Genomic DNA, 20180 nt, shown 5'->3' on the forward strand with positions numbered 1-20180 from the left:
AGTAACATTTAGGTTGGGTAAAACAAACTACACTACACTATATAAAATTGCATTGAACTAAAAAATAGTTCAAATGAATTGAACTAAACTAAAAAAATAGTTTAGGCGAGATGAATTGTTTTTTTTTTTTAAAAAACTGAATTGTATTATATTAAACTGAACTACATTATAACATGAACACTGTATTAGTTTTGAACTGACTTGTACTATTTTTGAATTGAACTGCAGTATTCTTGAAACTGAATTATACTAATTTTGAACTGAATTGCACTAAATTTGAATCGAAATGCACTATTTTTGAGCTGAATGGTACTATTTTTGAACCAATTGCACTAATCTTAAACTAAATTGTATTATTTTTGAATTGAACCGCACTATTTTTGAACTAAACCGCACTATTTTTGAACTGAACTCTATTATTTTTTAACTAAACTACATTAATTTTATTCTATATGATCAAGACAATGAATTTTATTTGATTGTCTATGATCATAGTACATAGATTACTTATCATAGAATCATAAATAATTCAGTTTTTTATAGTTCAATTTAGTATACTTAAGTTAATTTTTCTCATTTCTAGTAACACCTGTTCTAACTACATCTTTAATGCTTTTATTAACAATTTGGGTCATTATTACCTTTACTTATCTGGATGATTCCTTCCATAATTTTTTCCAATTCTAGTAACACTTATTCTAACTCCATCTCTAATGCTTTTATTAACAATTTGGATACCTTTACTTATCTGGATGATTCTTTCAATATTTTTTCTGAAAAATATTTTTTTTAAAGCATTATTATTGTTTTTAAGAATCTCATGCACCTACTAAAAGAAAATTGGATAAGTATAACGATAAAGAATAAAAAAAAGAGATAATTAACTACTAAAAAAATATTTTTATATAATTAATTAATACGACAAGGAACCATTTACAAGTATGGTGTGTGTCATATTTTTACACAATAAGAGTAGCTAGTCTAATTCATTGTCTTGATTAGTTTACTTTAATTATCAATAATTTAAATTTATTTTTTTCTTGTGATTAAATTATTTCTATATTATCATCAACTCTAAAATAGATATACTCCGTCACGAAAACAAGACATGTAGTGTATATAAAATGAACTTTACCACACTGTATTATATAAAATTGCATTGAATGAACTAAAAGATAATTTAGACGAACTATTATTTTTTTTATAAATTTTGAACTAAACTACATTATATTAAATTAAACTATATTATAACAATCGAAGAATTGAACTGTTATAAATTAAACTACTTTTCCGACTGCACTAGTTAGAATATAAATTCAAGTCATCGTGCCACTAAAGGTTGTATAAAGTTGTAAGAGAAAAAATACTTTTTAGAATGTATTTTTTGTATTGGTATTGCTTGCCATATTAGATCAAGATTCTTTTTCTCTAGTTAAGCAATCACCCTATTCAAAAACTATTTTTAGTTCATGATTGTTTTATATTTTTTAATATAAGTTAAAAATTTATTATATTCAGATACCATTTCAAATAATTTCAAATTAATAACATTTCTCTTTTTTTTTTCTTGAATGTTAATTAACTTGTTTTAAATATAAGTTGAAACACGCTAAAATATTTACTATAATCAGAAGCAAATTTTAAATAAATAGTATAAAATTAATTACTTTTTATAAAATAATTTTGTAATTGTAGATAAACACAACTTAATTTATCTCCTGTGTTAAACCTACTTGTGTGATAACTGATTCATCAATGAAAATATGATTATATGAATATATATATATATATATATATATATATATATATATATATATATATATATATATAATGAAAATCATGGAATTTTCTATTCAAATGAATAAAAAAATAACTTTCATTTAAGACCACCAAACACGATTAATTAAACTTAGCCATGAATATATTTAAAACAAAGCAAATAATACATTTTTTTAAACCAAAATTAACTTGTTATAAATTAAAAACCATGTAAGACTACTACAAGTTATAAACTTTTTTTAGCTTATGAAAAAATAATTTTAATTTTTCTTTGAATTTTTTTCTAGAAATACTAAGAAAAACTCAATAAAAAAAATACTCATGTGAGTTGTTTATACCCTCAATCCCATAATAAAAAAATGAATAGAAAAACTTGAAGAAAATATACATGGATTGAAGAGTTGAGTAAGGAGTGAGAAGTGAGAAGAACATTGTTTGTTTTAAGTTGATAACAACATTTTCCCATGACTATTGGTGATTGGATAGAGCTTCAACAGGTTGCATCTCTGATTTCTTTTTCTCCTTAAGAATTGCCTGTCTTGGCATTACTTCTAAGAGAAAACTTCCACCATTCCATATTGCTGCTGAAACCTTCAGTATCTGGAAAACTACATGCAACTCATATGACAAGAATATTGGCACAGCCAGTGCCATGGTTGCCACTGTAAATATGCCTTGAAGAAAAATGTACATTAGCATGCGATTTTGATCCCCTAGCAACCCACTTAACCGCCACCATATGTTGTTTGCTTTTTGAGCCTTTTTTGAGAGTTCCCTGTCAAACAATACAACTCAATAAAGAGAGAGGTAAAGGGAAACTCTTTTCTCTATAAAGCAAGCATCTTGAACTTTGAAGTTTTAACCCTCTTCAGAACTTCTACTTGGATAGTAGAAGCTTTTTGTTCTGAACTGAAAGAGATAGGGAATGATAAGTGTGTGTTCATTGTTTACCTGTAGGAAGTCATCACTTCGGGATCTCTTAAAAACCTTTGCCTACGCAAGACATTGACGATGAGGAAGTATAGAACCTGCCACAATGTGTAAGCTACCAAGGGTACCAGAAACAGCCATGTCCACAGAAATGATTTGTCTTCAATGTAAGGCCACGTAGGTCTTCTAGCAGTTCCCTCTGGATGCATGGCTTCGAAGGTTGCAGGATCCCACCATCGAATAGTAAAGAAAACCAAACCTGGAAAGTACAACTGTGTTAAAAGGAGATAAAAGTAAAATGGAACAACAAGACAGGTAAAGTTAGCATTTCTATCACAATTCTGTCCTACTAGTTCCTACTAGTTGCATATCTCTAACAATTGGACAAGTGTTGTTCAGCAGAACTGCTTTTGTTGAAGGCATCACTGTACTACAATGGATACAATCAGGACCCGTTTGGATGGATACATGGTAGAAGTGCTTCTGAGCGTTTCTCTACTAGAAATATAGAGCTTTTGTCAGTGGAAAAGTTTTCGAAAGTTCTTCTACCTTCGTAAATTGTACCCAAACAGGCTCTAAGAAATATAGATTTAGCAAATCTACGGCAAGTTCAACCCACTGGTTGTTTATATTTAACAATATGATATCAATAAAGAAGATGGGATGAGGGTGCAGTATATATTATGTCAAAAGTGGGACATCAACCTAAGTACCTCAAAGCCAAATAGTGGAAAAAAAACAGCAAACTATGTCAAAAGTAGAAGATATAGAATGGAAGCTAAACAATTTGAATGGATATTGATCTGATGTGAAGAATGGGATGTGATATGACATTTTCATATGTTATCTTATCTCTTCCTCGTGCTAAAGCTTATTGGTTAAGCTTGTTACAAATGACTCCTTTAAATGAAAAGTATAGTTTGGGGTAAAAAATGGCTAAAGAGGCAACTCAAGGATGCTGGAGCAATCAGATAGAGAAGCCTGTTAGAAATATTGCTTAGCAAAGACAGCACAAATTCCGGGTTAGAGTGTTGCATGACCAAGGAGGCGTAGCTTCATTGGAATGCTTATTAAAGGAAATATCTTAGCTAGCAGTATTAAACAAGAACCAAAACTTCTCCAAATTTGACAAAACAGCGTTTGGAAGCTTCACAGCGGAAAAACTTGAGACTGAAAAAATTGGAAATAAAATTTGAGAAGAAGATGGGGTGAGATTGCAACAAAGACTGAAAGGATCAACTTGTCTAGGACTCGAGAAGACAAACATTTACATTTGGGAGGGAGACAGTACATGGAACCATTCTAATATCATGTTAAAATTACTGAGTTTTGGTAGTGAAGGAAAAAAAGAAAGAATATAGATTTAATAGTATGAAAATAACATCGATTGATGCCATACGATATGGGTTCATGTAGCTTTCCCGTATATTCTCACAACATTCGTACAACATAACACTAAACATTCCTTTCCAGATAAAAAGAAGATAAATCTTACACCCAATATTTGACTATTGAAGGTAGAAGTCAACAATTATTGTAGCAGAAGTCTACAATTTCCCAGAATTTGTTTTTCTTGCTGAAAAAAAGAAATAGAGAAACTATAAGAAGGTGGCATAATTTACCAGGTAAAAGATGGATAAGAACACTGACAATTTTGTCAACAGAACTGAAAACCAAGCTGCAGCGCCAAACAATCAAAGCCCATGCTAAGGGCCCCTGCAAAAGCTCTTGAATAAGACACAAATTTGACAGATGAATCGTTCTTTAACCATGAAAATAACGTTCTTACCTCAGCAAAAGAAAAACAAACCATGAAAAACTTCTCATCTTTTGAGTAAAAAAGAAGATCAACCAAGAATATTGTATTGGCATAATAACAAAAATCCTGAAACACAAACAATCATGTAGCTCATTAACATTATTAGTACTCTATCCGCATGAAAGTGAGTTAGTAACTAATAGAAATCAAGAAACTATTGCAACTATTTTACTTATTAACACAGGGAAACACAGTTTAAATTGTCAAAGCCCTTGTCTGTAATTACATCTTTTCTAAATGCTCTATCACACATCACAACCATGTTGGTAGTTGGAAATTCGCAATTTAACATTCTTTTTTTAACATAAGAAAGAATAGTAACACGATAAACAAATCTTTATAATGCAACTAATCTTTCATCTTAGTTATTTGGTAATAACTGTAGCATATTCGTAACTAAGGATGTCTCTCCTGTCTAAGACTATACATTCAATCAGATAATTGCGTAATACCTCAACTTGGACCCTTATGTTTTTTGGTGTCGATGGCTATTGCACTCTTATGGCCTCATTCAACTTTAAAAGCGTACTCCTCAATAAACAGATTATAGATCACAGTCACTTATCACAAATGCTTGTGGACACTAACTCAAATTCATCCTCAAAACAAACATAAGATTCCAGAATCAAATAGTGATTCAATCCATCACAAGGTACAGTTCACTTCCAAAAAAAAAAATTAGATACGTTGGCATACCAGCAGATAGTAATGCCATTTCTTGAACCTGTAGTATATCCAACGCAGAGGAACGAAGATGACGTAGAACAGACAATATACATAGCGAATGTCTTGGGGTCCTGGAAAGAAAAACAGAGTGGCAAAAACTAAGAATCTATAAACAGAAAAATTTCCAAAACGAAGCACATGCATCAATTAGAGTTATCAACTTACTAGCCCCTAAAAGGAAGCAAAACCCCCCAAAACCGAGGACACCAACGAGATGCGTCACCTGAACACAAACGTAAGAATGACCAACAATTAAAGCAGGTTGTTCAATATTGACAATGCAAAGGGTCAAACTCCCCACAATAAACCCATTGGATTTTTCAACACCCAGATGATAACTTTTGCAAAATAATACATTTTGAAACGAAAAGTGAAATGGGAAAACGAAAAAGCACCTTGTTGATGAACCTTTCGTGTTCCTCGGCTTGTTTGGCAATCTTCACAGCCTGTTTGGAAAGCATTTGCTTGGTATGCACAGCTTTTTTGGACAACATCTCCTTCGCAGAGACAACAAAAAACAGAGAACCCACATCGTAAAAACAAAAAAAACAACAACGTGCGGCATACAAAATGAAACAAGGAAATGGATTGGTATTTTACCTTAGATCTGTCTCTGAACCTCTTTGGGAGCTTTGGAGGAGATTCGCCATTGGGATAGTCTGCTGCATCTGCACGGTCTTCGGCATCAGACATTTCAATTTTCAGTAGACAGTGGCGAAGGCACACAGAGAGAGAGAAAAAAGAGTGTGTTGTGTTGTGATTGGAACAATCACAATTGAGGACAAGCAAATCAACCTGGCATCAAAGCTTTTAACTGAAAAATGGAACTTTCTGGTTAATCACTTATTACACCAAACGGTTTCTTTTCTTTATGATTTTTCTTGAAACAGACGTAGTTTTCTCAGCGTGACGTGTAACACAATAATGTTTTAATTCATTACTATATTATCTTATACAATCAAAAATTAAAAGAGATGTGTGTATATATACAAAATTAGTCGGTGGGATAAGAATGTGTGTAGAAAATATTTTTATATGACAGATTCTTTGTATGAATTATTGAGCAAAAATCAATTGTTCTAGAGACCGTAAAAAGTATACTAAAAAACAAGATAGATGTGTATTTTAATGAACTAAAATCATAAACTAAAGTTTTAAATATAAATTAGGTTTTAATTATGTAACTGATATATGTACTTAGGTGCTACTTCTGGAAAAATCCAAGAACATACTTCTAGTCACATACCCATTAAATGAAATAATTTACACGAACCATATTGTGGTTCTATATCATACTAATAATATTACATTTGAATTTAATATTCATTTTGAAATATATATATATATATATATATATATATATATATATATATATATATATATAGATAGATAGATAGATAGGTGTAAGCTGACATTAAAAAATAAGCAACACTTGTTACTGTTCTCACTCTTTGATTTAAAGTATATGCAGTGAAAGTTATTTAATTATATTATATGGATATTTAATTATTTAATAATTATATTAATATTTATCGTCAAGAGTAAAAAATATTTATAAGGTGAATAAATTTTCAATAATATTCTTTATTTGAGTAAATTGATAGTTTCAAATTAAAAGTAGTAAGAGTAGTGAGATGCATTTAAGAAGTCTAAGTAAAATAATGTTTCCATTGTTATATATATCAAATATGTTAATGTTATCATCATCTGTTTTTCTTTTCGTATTCAAATGATTTTTTATTTGAAGAAATGGTGTAAACGTGGTTAAAAAAATTACAATAAATCGCCCAACTTATTCAATTAATTAAGTTGGATTATCTTCACTTCTTTTAGTGTGATCCAATAATATATTATAACTTACATTGTCATGTATTTAATGCGAATTACAAATTTTTTAAAAGAGATTACTGATGAGTGCTTTTAGAATATTAATTAAGGAATAATTAATGTATATTACATTAAAAACTGAATATTTAATTACATTAATTAAAAAATGCATATAATACATTTTTTAAATACAAAAATATCCTTTTAATTTTTAAACAATAATTTCTTGATACAAAATAAGGACTTTAGAGTTTTTAAAGTTTTTATTCAAATTAATACTTTAATTTTTTTAATTTTAGATATTTAATACTATTTTTTTCTGATTTTTTTGTTAATTTAAATTTTCTTATATTTAATTATATTTAATTTTTAACAATATTAAAATATATTTATTTAATTTTTTTAATTTTTATTGATAAACATTAAATAAAATATTAAACAAATATATAATATTTAAGGATATTTTTGTCCTTTAATTAAAATAAAATTATATTAATGATTGTTAGATCAAATTTTATTTAACATCATCCTTAAATATATATTTTTGTATTTTATATATATTAATTATTCTTAACTAGAAGTCTTAAGACACGGGTTAATAAGACTTTTTTAAATATTGAATTTAAATATTGAATATAAAGTCAATATCATTGTTTTTAAATGACACTTGTACAATTTTAAAAACTATAATTAAAACTAAAATCTATTTAAGAACCCTTTTATCACATACGTGCACATCAACAATTTTATTCACTTTATGTCAACTTGGTGATGAATTAAAGGTGTAAAGTTAAAAATAAATAAATTAGACACTAAAATACATTTTAAAATATAGAGATGAACATTGAGTATTAAAATCATGGAACATTATATTAGAAGGACAAAGAGGAACTTAAAGTAATGAAAATCTCAAAATATCATAATTTGAGATCAGATAAATCATTGCTGATATAAGTTTAAATATTTACTCTTAAAACTGAGACCTTTTCAATATTTATTTTATTCTCGTGTATAAAAGTAACAAAAAAAAAAGGAAATTTCATTTCATAAACATAAAATAAATTATTGCATTGGTCTAAAAAAGTTATTTCAAGCATTTTTGAAATAAAACATTATATAATGTCTAATATGCACTATGTTTTTTTGTCATTGACTGAAATATATTAAAATTTATAGAATAATGTGACTTTATTTGTTTAATAAATGTTATACATAATAATGTAAATTAAAAAATAACTTCTATTTGATAGTAATAAAAACTTGGCAAAAATGTAGGTTGGAAATTTTGTTGTCCGTATGAAAATGTTGTCTGTTCATGTTTTATTGTTTTTATTGTTTGAAATCGGTAGCGGCAAACGTTGGATCAGGTAACATTGCAACAATCTCTGCTCACAACATCTATGATATGTTTTTTTCTTCCAATGCCCATCTTTAAATAGCTCTTTTTTTGGTATCAAAATTGGATCTTTTTTATTTCTTTCGTTGCAGGTTTTGAGTTTTGCTTCCACCTTCTTCTTGTGATGTTGTCGAACCCCACCCGGTAATCTACCTATCCACTCATCATGTCCTTGTTCCATTTTCGTATATGAAATTCATTGGTCTGTTCTATTTCATTCTATATTCTTTTTCATTAATGTTTCCTTTTTGTTTTTAAATTGAATTCTGGATCATGTAATGTATCATTTGAATTAACTTCTTCTGTTTATCTTTCTGTTGGTATGTGGACGAAAGATAATGTCTAAAGTTGAAGGTGGTAAAAGAAGTGCTGAAGAGAACAATTTGCCATTAAAAGATGTTGAAACCGTAGACAAAGCTCTGCGCAGAGAGAAAAGCTCTTCCAATAATTCAAAATCTTCGAAATCCCAGTTACTTGATCCCAAATCAAAGGCTAAAGATAGCAAAGAAGATGACTTACGTAAGGAGAAGAAGTCTGTATGGAATTGGAAATCATTGAAGGCCCTTTCTCTGTCTCGCAGTAAGAAGTTCAATTGTAGTTTTTCTGTGAAAGTCCATGTGATTGAAGGGTTGCCTTCGAGTTTCAATGATTCTTGCCTGTGTGTGTACTGGAAGAGAAAGGATAAGCTTTTGGTGACCCCTCCGGCCAAGGTGATTCAAGGTGTGGCTGAGTTTCAAGACATTTTGACACACACTTGCTCAATCAATGGAAGTAGGAGTCGACCCCTAAACCCTGCCAAATATGAAGCCAAGCCTTTTCTGCTCTATGCTTCTAAGGCTGGTGCCCCGGAACTTGATTTGGGGAAGCACAGAGTGGACCTCACAAAGTTGCTTCCTCTCACTCTGGAAGAGCTTGAACAGGAGAAAAGGTCAGGGATATGGACTACAAGTTTTAGATTATCAGGAACAGCAAGAGGTGCAGTAATCAATGTCAGTTTTGGGTATCTCATTGTTGGTGACAATACTAGTGCTACCATCATCAGAGACAAACTTTGTGATCCTCATAATGTACTAACTACCAAGAAAAATGGTATGCCTTTGTTGGAACCAGATAAAAAACCTAGTGATGGGAATAAAGATTATTCATCTCAAAATGTAGATGAGGTGAAAGATCTTCATGAGGTGTTGCCATCATCAAATTCAGCTCGAGCCAGCCCAGCGTACATCTCATGTAAAGAATTTGTTGAAGAAAGGAGTTGTAGTCCTCTGCATGGCAAACCTGAACTCGAGGGAAGTAAAGAAAACATCGACCCGATCAAACCAGTTGTTTGTTCTTCATTTGATAATGAAAAGGACAAGGCAGAAGAGAATCCAGGTAATGAGGAAAAAACATGCAGTCCAGAGCACGACACACCTGAAGTTTTTGTTTTTCAACAAAACCTGGACACAGTTACGCCAAATGACCATCCTTTACCTGATTCTGGAATAGAAAATTTCAAAGATTGTGAAGGTAATGAATTTTCTGTCGTTGAAAAGGGCATCGAATTTTCATCAGATGAACTTGTTAAACCAGAGGAATCTACTGGAAAAGCTTTCATTGATGTCTACACAGTTGACAGTACTCGGACCCTTGATAATGCTGGTATTCAAGTATCTTTTCAAGACCATGATAATCAGAATTCCCTCGATGAACTAACCGATAATTCTAAGGAAAGTGTTGTGGTACTTGAATTTTCTAACCGAAAGGATGACTTGCCAACGAAAGAACATCTACTGCAAGAACTAGAATCAGCTTTAACTAGTGTCTCAGAGTTGGAGACAGCGGCAATGGATTCTCCTGTAGCCATGGAAGTCAAATCTGAATATAAGTGGAGAAGGTCAAAAAGCTGGGATGATGTTACAGAATCAGTTGCCAGTGAGTTTTTAAGTATGCTTGGCATAGACAATAGTCCAAGGGGTTTGAGTTTTGAAGGTGAGTCTCCAAGAGAGCTCCTTTTAAGACAATTTGAGAATGAAGTTCGTTCAGGGGGCTTCTCTTTGTTTGATTTTGACATGGGCAGTGATAATGAAGCAGATAGTGGTAATGATTTTTCTTTTGGATCTGAGCATTGGAAGTTCTCTAAGGATACTAAGCCAGCATCCTCAATGCAAGATGCACATAAAGGGAATCTAATTGAGTTTGAGGATGTGAGGAGCAAACAGAAGGTGCGTATGCTAGAACACTTGGAAACAGAAGCCTTAATGCGTGAATGGGGTTTGAATGAGATGGCTTTTCAACATTCTCCTAAAAGAGATCATAATGGCTTAGGAAGTCCAATATATTTGCTTCCTGAAGAGACTCTACCATTACCTCCTCTAGCAGAGGGGTTAGGTCCTTTTCTTCAGACCGAAGATGGGGGCTTTCTACGGTCAATGGATCCCACACTCTTCAGGAATAGTAGAACTGGTGGAGCATTAATCATGCAGGTTTCAAACCCAATTGTGGTGCCTGCTGAAATGGGTTCTGGGATAATGGAGATTTTGCAGGGCTTTGCTTCTGTGGGAATTGAAAAACTTTCCAAACAGGCAAACAAGTTAATGCCTCTACAAGACATCACAGGGAAGACAATGCAACAAATATCAAGGGAAGCAAAGCCAGTCGTGGGGGGAACATACAGGTTTGTCTATCACTTTTTGCAGTGGAAGTAAAATTTGAAATATTTCATTCCCTTCAAATGGTTGAATTTAATTTTGCTCTGCTGTATGTAGGAAATTACATTTGCAGCATAATTTGGTAACACGACAGGATTCTACTTGTGAGCAAAAAGGCTTGAAGGGAATTCTATCTGGTGGACTAATGTCTAATAAGTTGAGTTCAGATTCAGCTAGAGACCACAGAAGCTCGGATCTTGTTCTACTAGCTATGGATAAAATTGAAGCACTTTCACTGGAGGGTTTGAGAGTACAATCTGGGATGTCAAATGGGGATGCTCCATCAAACATCAGTGCACAATCCTATGGGGATATTTCAGCTCTGCAAGGCAAGGGGGCTGGTAATAGAGGCTCTCTTGGGCTAGATGGAACTGCTGCCATGCAATTGTTGGATATGAAAAACAGCAACAGTGATGAATATGACGGTATTGATGGCATAATGGCCCTATCATTAACTCTTGATGAATGGATGAGGTTGGATTCTGGAGAGATTGATGATGATATAGATAACATCAGTGAGCATACATACAAACTTCTTGCGGCCCATCATGCAAACTCGTTTGACTTGATACGTGGGAAGAGTTCAAAGGGGGAGAAGAAAAGAGGGAGGAAATATGGTTTGTTGGGAAACAAATTCATAGTGGCTCTGATGGAGCAGCTTCGTGATCCTCTGAGAAACTATGAGCCTGTTGGGACACCGATGCTTGGTCTTATACAAGTGGAGAGAGTGTTCATCCAACCAAAGCAACAGATTTATAGGCCCTTGTGGAAGGCAGGGAAGGAGAGTGATGAGTGTGAAATAGTGGCGAGGGTGGAGATGAAGGGGAAGAAAGAAGAGAAAAGTAGTGAAGAAGAGGGCATTCCTGAATTCAAAATTACAGAAGTGCATGTTGCAGGTGTTCAGAAAAGGAAGTTTTGGAGCAGTTGGGGACGACGGCGACAACAAGAACAATCTGCTTCACGGTGGTTGATTGCAAATGGAATGGGGAAGAGCTTTAAGAATCCAGTGCTGAAACCAAATGCTCCGATCACTAACACAAACGTGCAACCGGGTGACTCATTGTGGAGCATATCATCTCGTATTTACGGTACACTCACAAGATGGAATTGGTAAAACTAAGAAATCCGAATATCATTATGCCAATTAAAACTATAATGCTTTAAGGAAATGGGTAACAGAATCAATTAAGTGTACATGTCTCGCTTTCTACTCCTTTAAATATATTACTTACCGTAAGTTTATCAAAAATAATTCATTTTCATGGATTTCACATTTTACTTAATGGGTCTAATTTTTTTTAATTTTGAGTTCTTTTATTAATTTTAATTAATAATTAAATGACATGGATTTTTTGCGATCAACACTCAGAACACAAATAGTGGGTGCTTGAACAACTCGAACCTTCTCATCATATGCAATTTTTGCGCAATCCTTTCTTGTAGTTCCAGACAATGGGTTTTTTATCAAATAAAATGACATTATTTAAGAATAGTTTTACTATACAGTATTTTTAATTTATACCATTAATAATGAGACTGTTATTGTAAATTATTTTAGTGAATACATTTCCTTACAATTTTACTCCTACGCTTTGTAACTCCCTTTTTATGTACAGTTTTTTTTTTTATTGTTTTTCTTTTTAAACTCAATCAACTTTATAATTCTAAAAAACTAATTAATTTTTTAATTACATATTTTTATTTGTTATTATCATAAAAAAATTAACACGTATGTATAAAAAGGAAATACATTTTATTCCGCTAATTTCTCTTATTTCTATCACGTATGTATAAACGTACAACATTATTTTTTTAATACTCACTTTACTGTATAATTTTGACTTAAAATATACAGAAAAATAAAATAAAAAAAGAATAAAAATATATTATACCGAAAAGTAAATAAGGATATAAATTATTATTTTCACTTATTTGGACTAGCGAGAAAAAGAAAACACATTGCATAAAAACAATTTTGTATTAATTAAAATTATCAAATTTAAGTCAAAACAACAAAATTTTTGTTTCATTACTTTTCAACTTTTCATCATAAAACATTCATTTTATAAATAAAAGGAGAAAAGGTACATTTCCCAATCATTTCACACCAATTTTAAAGGGAGAAGAGTACAAAACTCGTAAAAAAAGTCTTCATTAGAATTTTCTTAAACAAATAATAAAAAATTAATACTTCTATTTTATCTTCCCTTTCTTTTTCCACCGATAGCAGTTACCCTATAGCAGAGTGTAAAGGAGATATATACCTTCAAAGGGTGTGGAAGATTGTTTCTCTTCATACTTTCTTCTTAAGTATCAATGGCGCGATGCATGTATCCAGTAATCATCAAACTAATTTATTAAAATCCTATGGTTCAGACTAAATATCATCTCTACTATGTAACCCTTATTCGCGGGCCTTAAAAAATGGTGGAATACTCGGGAGATGTCAAACATTTTTGAAAACGGTTACACGAATAATCATCATCCTAACTCGAACATGTCAGGCACCTGTTAGTTAGCTCAAATCATCGTCAAAATAATCATGCCTTAAATAGGACATTCGAATTTCTACATAAAGAATCACTGAAAGATAAATTAAATAAAAAAGGAATAAACAGCCAGATTTCCCACAATCACTTCTCGGCGTGCATTAGTATGAAAAACATGAACCCATCCACCAAGAACATAGGTATAGTACATACACTACATGTATATATAATATAAGCTCACGTAAATAATGATTATTCTACATGTCATTTGTCAAATTCGATCAGGCACCTAAAATGTAGATGCCGTAATAGTATAGGAAAAGGGTAGCACAAATTGTCTGCGCACCTTTCAAGTTTTGGAAACCACAACCCAATCAAAATTGTTCAATGATATATACCTTGACGTGGGGCAGCATGTCCAAGTAGGAAGCATCTTCTCACAGGGAGCTCTCACGGGCAGCAACTTCAAAGGACAGAAACTGTGTGAATCCTTAGTTAGCCAATTAGTATCATTGAAATAATTTAATGCCAGCCAATCATCTCGCCCCAACATCTGGCAGCAGTATTAAAACAAGTGAGCAAGCACAAAAATAAAAAAATATTGCCAGCAGTGTGCTAAAAGGGGAACAAGTATCGATAGCAACAAAGGATATATCAAGTTAGAGAATAACACAAGGACACAGATCGTAGATACAGGGCCTAAGAAAAAGGAAAAGACAAAAAGAACAAGAAAACTTTCACATCTGAAATACAAAATTGTAAATTATTCATGCAGTGTTTGTGAAAGGTCGGGTCGAACGTAACCCACGTCTTTCCCAACTCACCAGTATTCCTTCACCATTTTTTGCTTTGGATAGTGTGAAAATACTTCTAGTGCCTTGTAAACGGCAAACCAACATAAACCAAGTAAAAGTTATCCCACGCTCTTAACCCATCCATGCTACTGTCCTAGCTTTAAAACACAGCATGAAGGAAAAAGATTACCATTTGCATTTCGCTCCTTTCGCACTGGGGCATGCTGTTCAAGAAATTGCTGAATTGTTCTCCAGTAGTGATCACCACCAGCCAGCCAAGTATCCATATGCATGCCAGTAGGAAACTCCACAAAGAGACACTGATTATTACGAGCAGCTGCCTTAGCATAAAGCATTTGCATATGTGATGGGGGGACCATCTCATCTTGCAATCCAGAGAGAAATAGGATAGGTTGTTTGATCTGCAATGAATATATTCGTAAAAGGAGGTGCATAAACACATGAATCCAGCCAGACACACAGAAGAGTGGGTAACAAGAAAAAAATACAATCGACATTTCCACACATATTGGCACACTCAAGCACAACCAATACACAGGGAGATCCTAAAAGTTTAAAATTAACTTCCATCTAATTGTGATCAAAGAAATCATTATGCCCAAGTGACCTAATTCTAAAGGCAAAACTAATATTTCCAGCATCTCTTACCTGGCCAACAACATCAATAGTCATCCATGGGGAACGTACAAGAAAATTGAGCACTTTAGGACCGTTTGAAGAGCTTCCTCCAATAAACCACTTCAAAAAGGGGAACAAAACTCCAGCCATATCCAATATAGACGTGAATGTATTTTCAAGTATCAGAGCAGCAATCTAAAAACACAGAAAGAAGGTCAACAAAGAATGTAAAGTAAAGGTGAACAAACAAAATTTGTTAGAGATACCTGGCTAAATTTCAGAATAAAAACAACAGCAGATTGCGCAGTATTTTTTTAGACCAGTAATTTTAAAATTAGTTGCAAAATTATTTCTACATAAAAGTGAAGATGAAGCTATCAACTGTTGCAGGGTGAAGCCTTGCTTGAAATTAAATTAATTAGTAAATACAGACCAAATTAATAAAAGTAATATTCTTCATACATGAATAAAAAAATCTAAAAAATATTGACAGGAAAGAAAGGTTCAATGACCATTTTCACAGCTCTTTAAGTTCACTTAACTATTTGAGCGCATACAAAAAGTTGAAGTTAAATTTTTATTCGAAAAAAGATATTTCTCCAAACTCGGTGTCAAAAACTGGCACCTTGAAGCCAGTTATAAGAAATCTTGTTGTGATTGAGGAGCAATAGTGCAAGTAAAATGTGTCATGATAAATATTCCAAAAAATACTGAAGGATGGAATTCATAAATTATTTCACAACAAATAACAATAAGCAGAAGCTTAATACATATAAACTAAAAATTAAGCATACATAAACCTATTCAAGGAAATGACTTTTAGGAGCACTTGAAAAGCAATAATATAATCATAAATTTATAATCCTATTAGTAACATGCAATTTTTCCTTCTGTGTACCATGTGTAAGAGTAATAAAACTGACTTAATCATCTGAAACAAGATAGAGTAAACAAGTTCAGTATTATTTTCTCTCATAATGTTGATAATCATGAAATGATCAAAGAATCTATACATGAAAAAATAAACCTGCAAACTATTTGTGGTTGCGTTATATACCTTGTGAATCAAACAAGCTATAATACATAGTAATACATATAGTATTAACACTCTAAAGAAACATTTATCTGCTGCCAACTGAAATATAGCAAGATATAATTCGCCTAGGAGACAACTGAATCAAAAACTCTCTGAAATTTTACCAAGAAAAACATGAGCATTAAAATATGCACTTTCAGAAGCTGGGTACCTTGTCAGGGTTATTTTTTGTTAGTACAGCTCCAACTGCACCCCCAAGAGATCGTCCAAACACAACAATTCTAGATGTGTCAATATCAGACCTTTGGGAAAGGTGGTCCAATGCAGCCTGGGCACAAGAAGGTAGTAAAATTGAAAAAAAAAAAGACAGCAAATAATTTGAAAAGCAAAATACAAGGAATGACTATTAATCAAAAAGCATACTTGAGCATCCTTTATGATTCCATGTTGAGAAGGATAACCATCACTTGCTCCATAACTATGCAATTGAATCATACATTAGTGCCAATGCAATCAGGTGACATGTGCATTTAGAAGAATGAATATGCAAACACAAAGCAACAAGGAAAAATCATGATTCGGAAGCTAAGGCCAACACATACCCTCGGTAAGAAAGCATGAAAACATTGCAATGTAACTGCTGCAACATTATTCGAACCATTTCAAGACGATGAGCAATATCTAAAAAGATCAGGAGTCAAGGCCTTTAGAAGCACAGTGAGCCTGGTCAAGTAAAATTAAGTGAAAACTATCACAAATTATCTATCTACAATAAGGATACTTCCAGCATTTTCTTGAAAAAACAAAATGGTCGGACCTGTAAATGGAACATAAGAAAGAAGAACTTCATCAGAACAACATCAGAGTACAGAAAAACAACGAATACAAAAAGGAGCATATGCCAAAGTGCAAGTTCATTTATAGAAACCTTGATGAAGTTATTGCACTCTAAATCCTCAAATAATGAGCCTTCACGATTTAGCTCCTTTAAATTGAGGTTTACATTTTAAAAATAAAGTGCAGTTACAATCTCCAATTAGAAAATCAGCAATTGATATTGCAAAGTTGCAACTTTACTTAAGAGGTCTATGCAAGTAGTGGTGTACTTCTATTTTATCAGGGATAAATCTCAGATGTAGTTCCTTAGGTTCTTTTTTTATTCATTACCAAGGAGTATCGCCCCATCGAACACAGAACCTATTTCCCTCAGAGGTTTGACAGGTATTATATTGGTGAGCATCCCGTCTCAGCTTAAGCTTTCTATATTCTCAAGAGTGAGAATCGAACCCTAGCCAATTTGGTACAGCAACGTCAGACTCTCGCCATTCATACCAACCCAAGTTGGTAGTTCCTTGGGTACATTTGGTATTATGCCACAATCACGATTAGCGTTCCGCCTAAGCAACCCGTGAAATTAAGGTTTGCATCAAATGTTAACATAGATTACAAAGATAGAACTCTAATTTTGATTAACACCACCAAAAAATCTATAGAACTGTATCTAAGTTTACCATTTTGGTAAAATCCAATCCGATGGCCTTTTAATCAATAAATGTATATGTACTAAATCCTCCAAAGTGTGCTCAATCTCTTAAAAAAGCTAAATCCTAGGGTTTAAACCACTAAATTCCGCTTAACATCCTAACATTTTTCCTCGATTTAACTAAAACAACGCAGGTAGGTACGGCACGGGAATAGAAGAACTCCACAAAGCTAAACGACAGTAATTGCTCCAACCACAACACGACACGAGATAAACAAAATCTGGAAGGAGCACAGACAATTGGATCAACATTCAGTATAAAGATAATTCAGCTCCATCCAATCCAAAGCAAACAATTCTCATATTTCCTTTGCGATCTACGTTTCTCCCATTCAAGCCACACACTAATGAATCAATTAAACTTGTAAGAAAGCATTAAAGTGACAGTAACAGCAAAGTAGTCGGTAGAAGTTGGATATAAAATGAAATCGGTGAGAAGAGAATGGCGAGGACCTCGGCAATCGGGGAAGAGCTTGATGAACCAGGCGTGGAGGCGAACGCCGTCGGAGGAGCGGAGCCAGATGTCCTCGTAGGTGAGTCTGAGACGAGAGGGATTGATGGCGTAGGACTTGGTGAGACCTGGAAGCACCGGAACATAGACGAGCTTCTCCTGAAACGCCACCAGCAATGCCATACCTGCTACCACCAACCCTCCCACGCCGTACAGCAAGATGTTCACGTACGAAACCATTTTCTCTCTCACTCACTCTGATCTTCGCTTTGCCTCAATTCTTGATTCGAACTGGCATCACAGAAGAAGAAGAACAAGAAGAGAATTGAAGTGAGTGAGGGTGAGAGTGACTGGGATTGGGATTTGAGTTTCAAAATTGGGGAACCTTTCTCTTTTCTCTTTCTCGGGAAACACCGAGCCAATACGAAAAATACCTATGACTTGTTTTAACATCGCATGCCCATGGATTTCATATTTATGTCATACCATCACTATACACATATATACCATATCATTAGTGTTACTTTACCCATTTCAGACCATGTCGTGTATATGTATGTTATGGAATGGGAATGGATCCTTTTCTTTTCCGTCTTTGACCTTTTCCTTCTGCACAATAATAGTCAATTGTTTTATATTCTTTTTGAAAACTTAAAAAATCAGACTTCATTTTGTTTTTCACCTTAAATTTGGATTAAGTTGTATTTTGTTTTTTAAAATTTGTAATATTTCCTTTTAACTTAGTCCTATAAAAGAATCTTAAATTTAATCAAATCTTTAAGTTTACATTTTTCTTCTCCGGTCTTATAAGACTTTTTAATAGCAAATGCGAAATAAATTGGTTAGATTAAATATATAATTTGATTATAGCAATAAACAAAATAATATATATTATAAATATATATTATTTATTTATTTTAAATATATATATATATATATATATATATGTATATATAGAAATAAATATTATTCGGTTACATTGTGGATTTTTTTTAAAAATGTGAGGTCATAAGTAGATGGCAATGAGTGTGACAAGACAAATTTCAAATTTTATATTTATATTTTAAATAAATAATTCATTCATATCCTCGCATTTATATCTAAAAGATATTAATACTTTATTTCGCCATCGTCTATAATAAGGATATATTCTAATCATTCATTTCCGTTTTTAATATTAATTATTTTTTATAAAACATAAAAAAATACGATAAAAAATATATCGCAATTTTTCCAAATATTTAATATAAAAACACGTATTTTTATTTTCTAATGCAAAATATTTAGAAAAAATACAAAATTTAAATTAGAGTAGTTTGATAAAAATGAAAAAGTCAAATAAAATATCATAATTATACATAAATGACAACTTAAATATTAATTAATTTTTGAAAGAAAGTTAAGATAATTTAAAAAATGTTAAAAGAAATTCAGGTTTAAATATATTTCAAATGTTTATTTCTTTTCCACAACCAAATCTCTTTTTTATATACTAATAAATATTAGTCAAATATGTTTTAATTTTTAAACTTTAACAAAATATTAAAATTTTGTTTTTTTTTTAACTTTAATATATTTTGATATTCGAATTTTTTTTAACTTATAAATATATTTTACAAACTTTGAAGTAAAGATATGTCATATAGTGTAAACAACATTCAAATGTAGCATAAAATACATTTAGCATGTAAAAAAAATTAACATAATTAGATTAAAAAAATTACATTCATTTGTTTATACAATTTAGAGACTAAAATATATTAAAGTTTCAGATAGAGAAAATTTTCAAATTCACACAAAGTTTAAGGATTAAAAATGTAATTAATCCTAAATATTATCATGCATAAGTTGAATGAAATGACATAAACATAATACTCAAACAATATAGTTGGTGCTCCAACATGGTTTCCAAAAAATTTCGTGATGTATCATACAAATATCGCTCTATGTGAGAGTGTGTGATACATTTTACTAACTCTCAAGCATTGGTGGTCTTGAGCACCTATTAACATTTGAAGAGTTTTTATAATTTATTATATTCCATTTATATTCCTATGAACA

The 20180-nt window shown here is 32.0% G+C and overlaps 3 protein-coding genes across 4 annotated transcripts; 1 reads left to right on the top strand and 2 right to left on the bottom strand.

Annotated features, from left to right (window-relative positions):
* Positions 1–2131: 2131 nt before the first annotated feature.
* On the bottom strand, positions 2132–6109 carry LOC114176516 (uncharacterized membrane protein C776.05-like). The gene is made up of 8 exons (XM_028061580.1): positions 5855–6109; positions 5650–5751; positions 5420–5477; positions 5225–5325; positions 4499–4594; positions 4332–4425; positions 2731–2968; positions 2132–2554 (listed from the first exon to the last, which is right to left on the bottom strand). Exons 1-8 carry the CDS (start codon positions 5945–5947, stop codon positions 2248–2250), a joined length of 1089 nt encoding a protein of 362 aa, XP_027917381.1. The 5' UTR covers positions 5948–6109; the 3' UTR covers positions 2132–2247.
* Positions 6110–8515: 2406 nt separating this feature from the next.
* Positions 8516–12401, top strand: LOC114177255 (protein PLASTID MOVEMENT IMPAIRED 1-RELATED 1-like). Its single transcript, XM_028062528.1, has 3 exons — positions 8516–8621; positions 8813–11133; positions 11225–12401. The coding sequence occupies exons 2-3, from the start codon at positions 8816–8818 to the stop codon at positions 12279–12281; spliced, it is 3375 nt and encodes a 1124-aa protein (XP_027918329.1). The 5' UTR covers positions 8516–8621; positions 8813–8815; the 3' UTR covers positions 12282–12401.
* A 1389-nt stretch (positions 12402–13790) lies between these two features.
* On the bottom strand, positions 13791–18577 carry LOC114178949 (alpha/beta hydrolase domain-containing protein WAV2). Of its 2 annotated transcripts, none has more exons than XM_028065105.1 (8): positions 18122–18577; positions 16907–16942; positions 16728–16806; positions 16549–16603; positions 16337–16453; positions 15120–15284; positions 14641–14872; positions 13791–14119 (listed from the first exon to the last, which is right to left on the bottom strand). In XM_028065105.1, exons 1-8 carry the CDS (start codon positions 18357–18359, stop codon positions 14094–14096), a joined length of 948 nt encoding a protein of 315 aa, XP_027920906.1. In that variant the 5' UTR covers positions 18360–18577; the 3' UTR covers positions 13791–14093. The 2 variants fall into 2 exon arrangements, with proteins under 2 accessions (XP_027920906.1, XP_027920907.1); XM_028065106.1 differs by having other exon boundaries at positions 13791–14209; positions 18122–18575.
* Positions 18578–20180: the final 1603 nt, after the last annotated feature.

This window comes from Vigna unguiculata, chromosome 3 (assembly GCF_004118075.2).
Source record: "Vigna unguiculata cultivar IT97K-499-35 chromosome 3, ASM411807v1, whole genome shotgun sequence".
NCBI classification, from domain to species: domain Eukaryota; kingdom Viridiplantae; phylum Streptophyta; class Magnoliopsida; order Fabales; family Fabaceae; genus Vigna; species Vigna unguiculata.

What these genes read in the sequence shown, in the direction of transcription:
- LOC114176516 (XM_028061580.1), bottom strand. Translation starts at nt 5,947, where the DNA reads ATGTCTGATGCCGAAGACCGTGCAGATGCAGCAGACTATCCCAATGGC. An exon ending in TTGCTTCCTTTTAGGGGCTA is followed by an intron (nt 5,326 to 5,419) that starts GTAAGTTGATAA and finishes TTTTCTTTCCAG; the next exon opens with GACCCCAAGACATTCGCTAT. An exon ending in TTTGTTTTTCTTTTGCTGAG is followed by an intron (nt 4,426 to 4,498) that starts GTAAGAACGTTA and finishes GAGCTTTTGCAG; the next exon opens with GGGCCCTTAGCATGGGCTTT.
- LOC114177255 (XM_028062528.1), top strand. Translation starts at nt 8,816, where the DNA reads ATGTCTAAAGTTGAAGGTGGTAAAAGAAGTGCTGAAGAGAACAATTTG. An exon ending in GTCGTGGGGGGAACATACAG is followed by an intron (nt 11,134 to 11,224) that starts GTTTGTCTATCA and finishes TGCTGTATGTAG; the next exon opens with GAAATTACATTTGCAGCATA.
- LOC114178949 (XM_028065105.1), bottom strand. Translation starts at nt 18,359, where the DNA reads ATGGTTTCGTACGTGAACATCTTGCTGTACGGCGTGGGAGGGTTGGTG. An exon ending in TTTTCAAGAAAATGCTGGAA is followed by an intron (nt 16,807 to 16,906) that starts GTATCCTTATTG and finishes TGATCTTTTTAG; the next exon opens with ATATTGCTCATCGTCTTGAA. An exon ending in CAAAAAATAACCCTGACAAG is followed by an intron (nt 15,285 to 16,336) that starts GTACCCAGCTTC and finishes CTGTGTTTTTAG; the next exon opens with ATTGCTGCTCTGATACTTGA.